This window comes from Pseudophryne corroboree, chromosome 5 (assembly GCF_028390025.1).
Source record: "Pseudophryne corroboree isolate aPseCor3 chromosome 5, aPseCor3.hap2, whole genome shotgun sequence".
NCBI lineage: Eukaryota > Metazoa > Chordata > Amphibia > Anura > Myobatrachidae > Pseudophryne > Pseudophryne corroboree.
In genome coordinates, this window is record NC_086448.1 from 128,613,252 (window position 1) to 128,627,515 (window position 14,264).

Here is a 14,264-nt window from a genome sequence, read left to right on the forward strand (position 1 = left end):
ATTCAACTGTTGCTGAGTTGAATCGACCCCCATGTATTTACAAGAAGAAAGACCAAAAACAGGAATTTATAACTTTTGTAGATCCCCATGACATGATTATCCGGTTAAGATACAGGAAGACTGGTTTTTATTAAACCAGTACAGACTTACTTTCCACAACTGTTGTATCTATTGGAAATCCTTGATTCGCAAATTCCTACCCAAAAATTATTGTAGTCAGAGGCTCTGGGAATGTTTAACATGGAGAGGGTATAGTAAAGCATTTATTGCTCACACTTAGGATTTGCAATACCCCTTTCACACAGAAAATGAAATTACCAGGTGAAGCAGTTCTACCCGATACTTTGCCAAAAAACACGGGTCCTTTTTCTGTGTGAAAGCGTCAACACGAGTTGAAATTCCCGGGACTGCAACTCAAGAATTTACCAGGGTTTGAGACCCGGGTTGACTCTTTCACACAGACGAAATACCCGTTTTGATTGGCAAATTACGTGTAAAAATTCTTGACCAGGTAATTTGCTTCTGTGTGAATGGGGGGTCAGACAGGGAGTGGCAAAACGACCCAGCACTGAAAAGGGTATTAGAGAATCAACACCGAATCAAAGTATAAATGCAGTAGTACTGTCTTACTGACGCCTGTCCAAGTTCCATATTACCGGGAGCCACAGACCCATCACTTTATTGAAATCTGACATAATATTAGCAACTTTTTTTTTTTGTGTGTGTTTATTTACATTTTTACAGATAAAAAAAAAAATACAGAGATATGTACATAGGCAAACTGATTGACAGTACTACATATTGGTTAAAGAGCAAGGCTGAGGTGGGAACGAAAGCAAGAAGGTAAGAAATCGCCAAAAAACTAACTGCAGAGAAGAAAAATAATAGGGAAGGGAAGGAATTACCATAGGGGAAAAGAAGTGAAAATTTCACAAGACGACTAATATTAAAAGACTGGGACACAGCCACATTACAGCAAGAGGTCTGAAAAGCCGGAGGGAAGAGCTCTGTGAGGTGTTGTACATAAACCAGTCACGCCAAATTATGAGGAACCTATGGGAGGTATTGTGGAGATAGGCGGATATTTCTCCATGGCCGTCACATGCTATATATTATTCATTGTGAGCTCTTCCCTCCTGTTCTCACAGCCCTCTTCTCTCACACGTCAGTTACAGCTCTCTCCTACTCAGCGAATACCCGCATCTCCTCTCTCTCGTTACTATTTATCTCTTCCAACGGCGGCCTGCCCCTAGTATTACACCAACTACTCCTTTACTTCCTTACATCTCAGCTGTATTGTGTACTGAGGATTGTGGTGCTAACTGTTACCTGTGCTCTGTGTTAGTTTTTCAGTTACTGTAATGTTAAGTTTGGTGTACTCCTTGTTCTGATGTGTGCTATATGTACGGCGCTGCAAAACACTTGTGACTCCTTATAAATAAATATAATAAGAATAATTCATAAGGAAGCATTTTTTATCTATGCAGATAGGTCACCCACTAATTCCGGTAACAGAGCCATCCTACCCCTAGACACAACTAAATAATTTAATTCAATGCATGTGGGTACAACTATGGAAAGGTTTACAGAGGTTTCATCTTGAAACACATTTTTTACAAATAACCCAAATTTTATACAGGTACCCAGGGGCCAAAGATAGGTTAAATGACTTCATATCTTATTCCTGTCTACAATGTGGAACCCAACATAACTGGCAAATCATAAACAGGTTTTGTTCTAGCAATAGACTATTTATATCTATATATCTATTATAAGTCCACTATAAGAAATATTGTTTGTGTGGTTCTTGGCTAGATAGTGACGTCTGTAGATGACACCAGCACAGCTTTTTAGATAATAGATTAATTTGAAAGTGTCTTTCATCAGTGCACTCCAGAGTTAGACATATATGCATTAAATATTAAATAAATAGTAACCTGGCTACTGGTGCATATGGGTCTCCATGTGTGTCTACTCACAATTACGTGCTTACTGCACTCAGCCTACGCTACGATCTCTTCCAGGGACGTGCAGTGAGCTAAATAGCTGAGGAGGCATTGGCTAGTATCAGAGACAGGTTTACATACAATATATGAACCCGGGGGCTCATGTGGGCATTACACAAAGGTACAGCAGTACAGTATACACTGCTTGAAATCTGGTGAGTTTTTATCAGAGGAAATGTGCAGACAACTTAGGCATGAGAGCCAGTGCTTGTATGTCATAGACCAGTACACTCCAGAGTTTTGATTAGAAAAATGATTAAAATAATACACAGAAGATATTTATCTTCTTTGTGTTTTCCATATCATTTTCATAGTCATCACTGGTCTCTTCCCTCCACCATTCGGCGCATGTTTCAGTTGCAAACAACTCGGCATATACATGTAAGCGCAAAACTTGTTTGGTGCAAATGATCTGTAACCCCAACTCAGCGAGACCCCCAAAGTCTAAGATTAAAATGCCACTTGATTCAAATAGGTTTCCCTAAATTGGTTTTCAAATGAGCGTACGACTATAAAAATAAACCATTAAGTCATGGTGCCATGTGGGGTCAGTGGATAGGATACATTTACACCTCAAACCTTAAATAACTGATCTCACGTACCAATACACTTGGCTAAGCAGATACTTAACATGTAGGGACATTTATACTGGTTGTTATTAATATCAATTTAGATTAATTTGGGGATCACATGATATAAAGCCAATACAGGTTGAGTATCCCTTATCCAAAATGCTTGGGACCAGAGGTATTTTGGATATCGGATTTTTCCGTATTTTGGAATAATTGCATACCATAGTGAGATATCATGGTGATGGGACCTAAATCTAAGCACAGAATGCATTTATGTTACATATACACCATATACACAGCCTGAAGGTCATTTTAGCCAATATTTTTTATAACTTTGTGCATTAAACAAAGTGTGTCTACATTCACACAATTCATTTATGTTTCATATACACCTTATACACACAGCCTAAAGGTCATTTAATACAATATTTTTAATAACTTTGTGTATTAAACAAAGTTTGTGTACATTGAGCCATCAAAAAACAAAGGTTTCACTATCTCACTCTCACTCAAAAAAGTCTGTATTTCGGAATATTCCGTATTTCGGAATATTTGGATATGGGATACTCAACCTGTATTCATTTTCAATATAATCATATAATCTTGATGGTAACACTGTATAGGTCCAATGCAATGCTGTATGTCCTTCATACCAACTGTTTTTTTTGTTTGTTTTTTACACTTTTTTTTTATTATTGCATAGGTTTGTAAATAAGGGGTCTATTCATGAAACAGTGAAAAGTGTGGAATTGAGCCAGTGGAGTAGTTTCCCAGGGCGACCAATCAGCTGCTACGTATAATTCTCTAGAATGCACATTATAAATGTACCGCAACACTGATTGGTTGCCATGTTTAACTTCTCCACTCTTTACACTGCTTCATGAATACACCCCAAAAAGAGGAGTCAAGAAGGACACAACAAAAGTCACATACCTTGTGCCAGCCTTTGAGGGGCCATTTCCTCTTCTTAAGCAGGAAGCCTTCCAGTTTCTGTGGTTCCAGGGTACAACTAGTGCTGCCCCTCAGTCCTTCTACAATTTCCCAGCTGTCCTGTGAAAACTGATAAATGTTAACATGCGGTACATCATACCAATCTCACGCTAAAATACACTAGTTACAGTGTGACATGACTAACCATCATAAAGGAAGGTGACATCTGGAACCAAGCACTGAAACAAGGAGATCTCCTTCAGACCATGCAGAGATTATGCAAAGATGATTAGCTGGTAGCAAAATCTAACAGGCAATAACAGTGTTGGGGATTTCTGTGAAATTGAATGCGACATCCCTGCACTTATCTCATCACTTTTTAGCAATATTTAATAACGAATTACCTGCTACTGCGTGATCTAAAAGGGTAAGACAAATATTTCTGCGCTACAGAACACATTTTTGCTGAGACTAACTTAGCATTTCTATTAACAACTGCACTTAGAAATACTTTAAATGAAGTGGATCATAAAGTATTCATGAATATTTAGAACAACCATCCTTTATGTTTGAGTGCTGGGCTGTCACACCAAGTAACAAATGATGATTTGTAAGCTTATATTCTATGATGATTGGGCATTTATCAAGAACACATCAATTTGGCTTTTGGCGGATAGAACACTTCTTTTTACCAAGTGCTTCTGTTACACTCTAAAATAAAAATGCAGCACATCAGCATACCTACACCGGGATGCCGGCAGCGGAATCCCAGCAGGAAGGGGGGGGGTGAGGACGGTGAGTGCAAGCAAGCACCTTGCGGGCTCGGTGGTGACCTGCAGTCACCAAGGGTATTATTCCCACTTTATGGGCGTCATAGACAGCCACGAGTGGGAATAGTCCCTGTTGGTCGACATGCTGACCGTCGGGACTGTGAGGGGGCGGGATGTATGGGGAAGTATTGTGACTGGCGACTACATCCCCTATGTGATATACCGGCATGTTTGTACAGCTAGTTAATCTGAGAACGACTTCGTTCACAGACATATCACCTGGGCTGTGCAGCATTGCAGATTCTGATGTATCCAAGTTGCAGATATATCGGTACATCTACCTGTGTGTACTGGCATCCCGCAAACCGACCCATATGCTGGCAGACAACAACATCACCACCGGTTCCTGTTGCCAGACATGTCTGGTGGTGTGTATGCACAATTAATTTGTGCAAAGCACTTACCAAATCGTTGGATCGATTGGCCCGTCGGGCAGGCAACCAATCCATCATTCAGGTGTGTACCCAGCCTAACTCTCCTCTTCAAGATTTATTTTTTTGTTCAAATCTATTTTAGTCAAGTCTGCTGCTCATGCACTTAAAAAACAAAGTAATAACAATTATAAAAATAATTTTATTATATAGCGCTCTTTCTCCAATAGGACTCAAGGCGCTTAACAGATACATAGCATAATATAGTACAGAAAATAATGAACTACAGAACAGCTTTTAATAAAATACAGAAGCGTGAAGATACTAAAGGGACATTATGGAAATGCTTGAGTAAACAGGAAAGTCTTGAGTCTACTTTTGAAGAATTCTATAGTTGGGGCCTCTCGCACTGTGCGGGGAAGTGAGTTCCATAGAGTCGGAGCCACATGACTAGAAGCTCGACCCCCAGATGAATTACGGTAGATTCTAGGTACTGCTAAAAGTCCTTCATCTACAGATCGCAGTAATCGAGTGGGGCAGTATAGGGTCAGAAGCTGCTTCAGGTACCTTGGGCTCTGGTCATGTAGTGCTTTGAAACTCAGTAAGCCAATCTTGAAGATGATTCGCCATCTTACAGGCAGTCAGTGAAGGGAGTAGAGGATGGGTGTTATGTGGTTAGAACGGGGCTGGTTGGTTAACAGCCTGGCAGCAGTGTTTTGCACCAGCTGTAAGCGGTGCAATTCTTTTGCTGTGAGACCAAGGTAGAGGGCATTACAGTAGTCTAATCGAGATGATACAAGTGCATGGATGGCTTTTGGCGGATCATCTGATGGAATTAAGTGCTTGTTTTTGGCTATGTTCCTCATGTGAAAGAATGAGGATTTGATTGTGGCTGATATCTGATGTTTAAGTGTCAAGCCACCATCCAGGACAACGCCAAGATTCCGCACACGATCAGTGGTTTGTAATTCTGAATCCCCAAGTGTAAGTTCAGTTGGTTGGCTATGCTGCAGTCTTGTCTTTTGATGTTGTGGTCCTATCATAAGGACCTCTGTTTTATCCAGGTTCAGTCGCAGCACAACTGGCGCTCTTCCACTCCTGGAGTTCAGCTAGACAGCCATTTAGGGTTGCTATTGGGTTATCAGTGCCCGGAGCAAAGGACAAGTACAGTTGTGTATCATCTGCATAGCAGTGGTAGACCAGCCCAATGGCGCCTGATTATTTCACCCAGCGGGAGCATGTATACTGAAAAAAAGCATGGGGGATAGTATAGAAGCTTGAGCTCCCTGGTTCGACAACAGTGTTAGTGAGCTCAAGAAAAGGGAGCGTAGACTGGAAAGACGATGGAGGAAGATTAACCTAGTGGATGACAAAATAAAACGAATAAAGCATAACGAAGAATATCAATCGACAATCACCCGTAAGAAATCACAGTTCCTGTCAAATGAGATCACGGCAGCAAACAATAGGCCTGCTCAACTTTTCCGCACAGTGGCACTGGCACTGATAGTGATGCGTATACTCCAGACGATACTCTCTGTGACCTGCCTGTGTGAAATTATTTGAACCAGCTTAGGACTGTGCCATCCAGTCCACAAAAATGTATCAGTCGCTCAATCAGAAGCCCATGATCCATGTTATCAAATGCTGCAGAGAGATCCAGAAGGATTAATATTGAACATTCACCGCTGTCTCTTGCCATCAGAAGATAATTTAACACAAACACACCAGGGCTGTTTCAGTGCTATGTCTTCTCCGGAATCCTGATTGGAATCTACGCCCCCTTTTCTTGAGCTCACCAACACGGTTGTCGAACCAGGGAGCTCGACGTTGTGGTTTACAAGGTCTTATACGCACAGGGGCGATAATATCAAGCCATAACATCCCTATTATAATAACGGACTAGGGAACAGGGATCTTCACAGGCACCCAGTATAGCAGAGAGATCCAGATTTGCTGCTAGAGCCTGGGGAGTCATACCCCTCCTTGGACGATACCTGGTCAACTCTACGGGCAGAGATCTTATTTGAGCGGTTGCAACAGAGAATGAAAGGGATTGGTGGTCTGACCAGATGACTGGGTTTATTTTTAGGTCAGTGACTTCTAATCCAATCTGAAAGACAAAATCAAGAGTGTGACCACTTTCACGTGTGGCAGAAGGAATGACCTGTGTGAAGCCCAGACCATTCATTGTGCACAGGAGGCCTTGGCCAAGGCATGAGAGCTCATCATCCACCCATGCATTGAAATCCCAGAGGATGAGCCATCTTTGATGTTCCAGTACCAGGCCAGCAACAGTGTCTGCAATTTCTTGTAGAAATATCTTTCCATCTCCAGGGGGCCGGTAAATGAGAAGTATTCTGAAACCTAATCCTGTCGAACTCCGGGCAGCAGTGCACTCGAATGAGCAATTAATTTCAATAGGGTGGACTTTAAGTTTAAGGTCTTTTTAGAAGCAGATAGCCACACCTGCGGTCCAGTCTTGGGTTGTGGATGACAGAGTAGATTGTTGGGACTGCAGCCTCCAACATAGGTGCTGCATTTTCATCTAGCCAGGTCTCTGTAATACAGGCTAGCTCTGCAGATTCAATATGCTCAGCAATTGTTTCAGTCTTGTTTCTTACAGATCTGGCATTACAAAGGACTGACCTGTTTGGGCACACAAGAGGGCCTTCAGTTTTCTTTATGTTAAGTGCAGGCGCTCTGGGTATTGGAGGGGGGGGGGGGGTCACAACGCGAGAATTGACAGTTATGTTCTTCCAATCACAGGGCCGTCTTTTGGGTATCACTTCTATTTGATTGGTCTTTGAAGCTGGGGGTGAGCAGGTGGGCAAAAGACTTAGATGGTTACTGGGGAAAAGTAATTTCCGGCCTGCTCGCTTACCACGAATGCGCCTGTGTTTTCTTTTTAAAATGCCAAGGGATTTGTCAAAGTCAAAAATATTACATAGAGAGACCATATAAACTGCACACATATAAGTCGCTATACTTGCAAATATGCGCAGCGAGCACAGCAATATATGGAAACACACGCATTTGCTCGGACATGGCACTGAGATGGATTCGGCACTTGTTTCATACAGTACATGGTTATAATAATGAACAGCACCAGACATCATGGAGATTTAGAATTGGCTAATGAATTAATGTCATGGATGTGTATCATTCGAACCAAACCAGATAAACACATCATGTTTGGTATTGAAGCAAGCAGAATGAGGTGTGGGTTAGTTTGAGGCCTGTTGTGTTGTTGTGGGACATTGCAGCGGATAGATATGATTATATGTATAAAAGCTAAGATCACATTGTTAGAACAATGGATGCTCAAGACAACCTTTTACTAAGTTTTCAGGGCTGAACCTGATTAGCATATACAAAGGAGAAAGAAAGACCCCTCCCCCAGGTACTGGTCAAACAGGAAGGTAGTGGTCAGGTGTGGCCTCAGAGAACAGATATAATGTAGCTACACTCACAGACACACACACAGCTACCTGGCACCAAGCAGCATGGCAGCTAAATCCCCAGGACATCTTCCAAACTAAAGGCTAAGTATTGAACTTCACATGGCTAGATAAGGAAACAGACAGATTGCTTTCTGGTTTAAATAGGATATTGTAACTTGGTTGTGTGATTGTTGGGTGTTTGTGGATACTCTGTGAAGTCTGTGATAAATTGGAACAGTATACAATCTGTAGCATAGTATTTGTGGTATTTGTTTGCCTATGGAGATTTAAAATAGATTGTGCTGGTTAGTTATAATATATATCCTGTTAATCATAAATACCACCATGCAGTTACGTTTGTGTTAATTACATTGTGATCTGGTCTTGTGATGAATATGCTCTGGTTATTGAGATACTGAAGTTGTTTGGGATGTGAAATTATGAGATGGTTCTAGGAAGTTGGATTACATTGTGAAAGGTGATTTAGATGGTTTGGAATTGTAAAATCAGAACATATGCATTGTTTTGAGGCTTGGACATTTTGGAATAAAGTGCCATGTGTTTGGACCTGCAAATCTAAAATGGCTGCTGCTGGATGTCTTCCCCTCCCCCTTTCAGCCATGTGGTGTGGTCTTTGGAATCAAGTGGAGGTTTCTCAAAATGGAGTCTAGCTTCCATCCCATGCTGTATTCAGCATTGACTAACTGCGCAGCGATTGTCTCTCACATGTGTAGTTTTATCTGCAACCATGTTGTCTCTTATTTAATGTTATCATTGTCTTACTGTGAGCCAATTTCTCTCATCTCTCTCCGTCTCTCTCTCTCTCTCTCTCTCTCTCTCTCTCTCTCTCTCTCTCTCCTCTTTTCTCTTATATCTCTCATAGTATTATAGTATTGTATTGTATTGCATTTAGGTCAGTGTAGTATTGTCTTTTTGTATTTATTGTTTAGTTCTGTGGTTAGGAAGTCTTTGTTATATTGTAGTGTATCATTTGTACGGTTATCCCCTTTTACAAGTATATTAGATATAATACAGTTAATAGGCTTTGGACCCTAAACCAGTATCTGTGTATTTCCTATAGTGTTAAGTGTTCACTTGAGCGTCGGTGACGCACAAGCAGCTTTGTAGTTAGTCAGGTTACACAAGGTTGCACTTACACCCTGTATTCACATTAAGGTATTCTGTGTATTTCATTGTTAAAAGGTTTAGACATAAAAGTATAGCGTTGTGAGCGTCTGCGCCGCTGGTGATCTCCTCGTGGTCTCGAGCGAACCGCTACGCCATAGCGAATCATTCTGTCCTGTGATCTCTGGGCCGTGAGCGAACGTGACGCTTGAGCGTCTCGCCTACGGCTGAGCGATCGTTACGCAACTAGTGTACCCTTACGGTACTTCTTAAGTAAACAGCGTACAGTGTTCTTAGACCTCATAAAGGGTTGTTTATACGACAAAGGAATTTAGCATTGTCAATTGGGGGACTCGTCCTGTCCTTCACATATCTCTGCTAGGTAATATCAGCAGACATTATCCATCAGCAAAGGGCGGGATCATATTCCTTGCAGTGCTGATTGGATAAGCGTCTGTTTCGCTTAGTAAAGGGTGCTGAGGGAATCCGGGACCGGAGGTAAGAACAGTACGCTATTGTCTTTGAAAATCTGGTTTTTATTTCAATTTGGTGCCAACTACACACTCAGGCCTAGAATAACTTTAGGAGTTTTGAATGATGACTTTCTTTGTGACAAGAGGCCGCATGGTCTGTCCACCATTTTGTGTGACCCTCATGGAGGTGGAAGGGGGAGGAGCAGCGGCCATTTTGGGAAGGTCAAATTTTTATTTATTTTTTTCTGAGCGGCTGGTTTTCAGTTGACTCAGGAAACAATCAGCCATCCACTGTCAAAAAGAAATCATCATTTAATGAGTTTTTTTTAATGCATTTATTTAATCTATATCATAGTCAATCATAAGTAATAGTGATTGGTACTTATATGTAATATCTATATGCGTGTGCTTACATCAATGTATGTTATTAGATTAAATTTAGAATTGCATTTTCATCTGTGTAAGTTTCACATCTCACCTTCCTGTTTGCCATTTGCATTGATAACGTGCTGAGAAAAAACAAGCACACAGCATAGAAGATACTGTGTGGTGTTTGGTAAGCGTTTATATAGTGAAATATCGCTTATAGTAAGGCGATACAGAAGCCACAAGACAATAGCACACATTTGTTCAGTTTCCAAAATTTAGTTTAAATACCTTACTTTACTGTAACGCCTCTGGGGAGAGCTATCAGACTACGGGAAATGATTTTTCTGATCAGAAAACTATAAGAATGATAGTGGGTTGAAAACGGTATGAGTGTATTGAATCCCGCTTTGTGGACTTTGTGATCTATGTGATAATCCCGCTTTGTGAACTTTGTGATCTATGTGGAACGTGATGAGCACGATCTGAGTGAAAACGTGCAACAGAGTGTGATAAAGTTTTCGTTGTATTACGCTCTGGCTGTTTTGGAGCACAGTAGGGAGACTCCAATGATCCTACCATTTATGGGCAACAAGTGTCTATAAGTGGTACGATTGGACCGCACGGTTGTATGTGTGACCAATAACGCAACGTGATATGAGGTCGTATATCCATGCGTAAATCTTGCCCTCATACGTGTTGTAGGGAGCACATGCAAGCGTGATTTGTGTAAAGAAAAAGGAAGGGAATTTTCTCAGGAAAATCTCTAGAGATAGGGCCTGCAACGGCTACACGTGTCTGCTAGAAGGCGGAACGGGGATACCCGGAGCAGAAGAAGTTCAGTGGAAGAGCTTTAAGGATTTCCAACGAAGTTCTGTGTTTGGTGCATTTTAGGAAGTTTTTCTGTGTTAAAAAGGTCCACAATGGCAGCCAAGTGCACAACACAGAGACGGTCGGAGGTCAGGATTCAGACTCCAGAGGCTTGCAGACCCCGAGGGTCTGCTCGGTTAGTAATGTGGGGGAAATATGGTCCCCACACTGAGACCTTTTGTGATGAATGGACACGAATGACTGCGGGGGATAAGGCACCATTTCCCGGGATAGGTAGTTTTGACTTAGAGGTGTTGCATAATTTAAGGCAAAGGATCAGTCTCATAAAATCCTGGAAACAACGAGTTAAACATGATGATTGTTTGCAGTTATGGCAACAGGAAAGTGAAATGCAAAGAAATGTAACTTACATATCTAACTTTCATCTTGAGAGGAGAGACATGGCATTGAAGAGGATTATGGTTGCAGAGAAATGGCACAATGTTGTACGATAAAAATGCACTTAGTAACTGTATTAAGAATGAAAGTGTTAAATGTAATAATGTTTATGAAAATGAAAGTGTAAAAAATTACAAATGTTAACCTGTGCAAGTCGCACCCCATGTTAAACTTCCCTCAGGATTACCAACAAGAAAGTGAGCCCAGAACGATGTTGGCACCTCTTCCAGAAGCCATCCTACAAGACATCCAGGTGGACGCGACCAAATTGGTAAAGGCAATAATCAAACCCCCTAACGGAGGGTCAGGTGAGGTCGTGTCCACAGGTACGTACAATGTTTTATATCACGCACAAACAAATGTACCCCATATTGTAAGACCAAAACAAGGTGATGTGATTGAGTTTAGTCCTGTCAGGGTGATCACAGTCCCCAATGGGAAGACTGATGATCAGGGAACCATTCCCGTCAAGGACAGTGCAATGCGCCATCCCTGGTCCCGGACAGAATTGAGATCAATCATGTCTGATTACCCAGATCCTAGGAAAGATCTAACTGTATGATCAAAGATTCACAGAAGGTATATCAACCCCCTAGACAACGACATAATCATGGTATCCAAGGAATCAGGTAGGTACAGGGAAAGCGGTTGATGGTGATGAGCATCCAAGCGTTTGAGGAGGCATCAAATCAACCAAAACCCCAGGCCATTGGCACATGGAGGAACTTAAGGATTTGTGATCTGTGCAAAAGAGAAGGGCATTATGCCAGTAACTGCAACAGCCCACATAAAATCAGACCCCCTAGACATGAAAATGAGCAAAAGTTATGACACACCAAATTACAAGCAGGGATCACATAGGAAGAATTTTGAGCCACACCCATGATAGGTAGTCAAGAAAGGTGATCATACGACTGATGGTAAGCCTGAGGTAACGGTTAATAAATTGGGAGGTCATTCACTGAAGACACAGGAATGACCAGGTGAAACGTTGTAAATGTATCTGTGAAATGTTTTTTTTTTCTCTCTCTCTCTATCCCCATCTCTGACGAGTATTGGTAAGAATTCACACATTGCATATCCACTTGGTCCTTGCAGAAGTCTACCAAACCCCAGCATGACCTCCGCCACAATGTATTTCTGGCCAGATACAGACAGTGGAGTAATGCAGGTGCTGGTGGGGAGGGACTGCTCAAGGAGACCATTAGACACGTAGATATGACAGCCTGATAATCTGACAATGTTTTTCTAATGCTAACAATGTTTTCTTAATGTTGACAATGTTTTAAAAATGCTTTGTTTCTCTTTTCCTATTGATGGTTAATGTCGAGTTATGTAATATATATATGCATATGAATTGTTCTCTATCTCTTGTTTTTTTTTTTTTTTTTCCTCTCTCTTCTCACTCATGTTTTCATGGTTTAAAGATGGTATGTCACCCCTCAGTTGGACCAATGGTAATGCCAGATTTTTTCTCCTTACAGAAAGATCGCCGGTTAGGAAGGAATATTGCATCACCAGAATGTTCGTTTGGAAGACTGAGAGATAGCACCTTTGAGAGGACAGCAGAACAAGAAGAACAACAAGACGAGAGAACTTATTATCGTAACAAGTTCTCTCCCCCTCAAACTGATTTCTTATACCCCCTTTACAAATTTCTTCTTTTCTCCTCCTGTAAGATGGACTTGCCCCAAGAGACTGTGATATGGATTTTCCTGTTGACCATGATGTTGACCAGAGCAGTCTGTTTCGGTGAGAGTACCAGCGAGGTCGAGAAAGGATCCAGAAAGGTCCTGATGACTGAGACGGAGGTGTAAATTTCCAATAGCAACCCAATCACCAAGCAAAGGCGAGTACCGGGCACGATCTAACAACCATGTTATTTGTAAACAATTGTGAAGGATTGTTAGTTCAAAAAGAAAACTGTATCTGTAGGCTCTGTGACAATGGTTGAGGATGGATGCATAAAGAAATGCCAATCCAGTTTTAATATCCATATGGACCGGCATCCATTGAGTGACTATCACTCCTTAGTGGGTAGTGTGTTAAATAAAACAGATTGTTGGGTATGCTCTCAAGTACCTCAGGGTCATAGTAAATCAGGGCTAGTACCATTTCCTTTAACGGTAGGGGAGGTACTTGAGCTAAAGGGTGGGAGACCGGTGGACAGGAGGTTTAATATCTCCAGCCCTCCTAGTTTGAAGCTCCACCAATACCATGTGGATAGGTCCCTATTATGTTTTAACATCTCCAATCCCCGAAAGCCGGGAAATTGGGAAGTGTCATGGAGCAACCTAACCATGACCTTTTCGCATAGAGCAGATAGGATGCCTACAGATACAGAGCTTGTACGCCACATAGCCAGTAGAGGAAAATCTTTCCGGTATAGGTATACCTTAGGAAATAGGATTACGAGAGTTGGAGAAGTATCACCAGGATACTGTGCACATATCGTACAAACTGATACGTGTACTAAACAGATGGGAGAATTAGGGTCAGGAGATTTCACCTGGAAGGTTTGTAACATGGTCATGTCCTTCTCCGTCCCTTATGTTCTCCCCGATGATGCATATTTCATATGCGGGAGAAAGGCGTATGAGCGGCTTGCCCCAAACTCTGAAGGATTGTGTTGTATTGGAAAAGTACTACCTGAGGTAATGAGTCTAAGGAGTGAGGAAACTGTAATTAACCTGGATTTGGTATATGACCCAATGATAGAAACCATGATGTGATGAAAATGCGATTATACGGTCCGTTTCTTTCACCTGTTTTTCTGCTTTTCTCCAAGATACAAAGACCCCTTGGACGAGGAAGTTAACGAGACGCTATACAGACAACAGACAAGAACCAAAGATGAAGTTTTGACGACCTATGATATG

General features: G+C 41.6%; 1 protein-coding gene across 8 annotated transcripts in view; it reads right to left on the reverse strand.

Annotated features, from left to right (window-relative positions):
* The window catches only part of OSBPL3 (oxysterol binding protein like 3), a 404,452-nt gene that overhangs the window by 95,803 nt on the left and 294,385 nt on the right, over positions 1–14,264 (reverse strand). For 6 of the 8 annotated variants that reach the window (XM_063921703.1, XM_063921704.1, XM_063921709.1 and 3 more), the window contains one exon: positions 3,512–3,637. In XM_063921703.1, the coding sequence (XP_063777773.1) occupies positions 3,512–3,637 (126 nt within the window). The remainder of the gene's footprint in view (positions 1–3,511; positions 3,638–14,264) is intronic. The other 2 variants (XM_063921708.1, XM_063921710.1) reach the window with 1 other exon arrangement.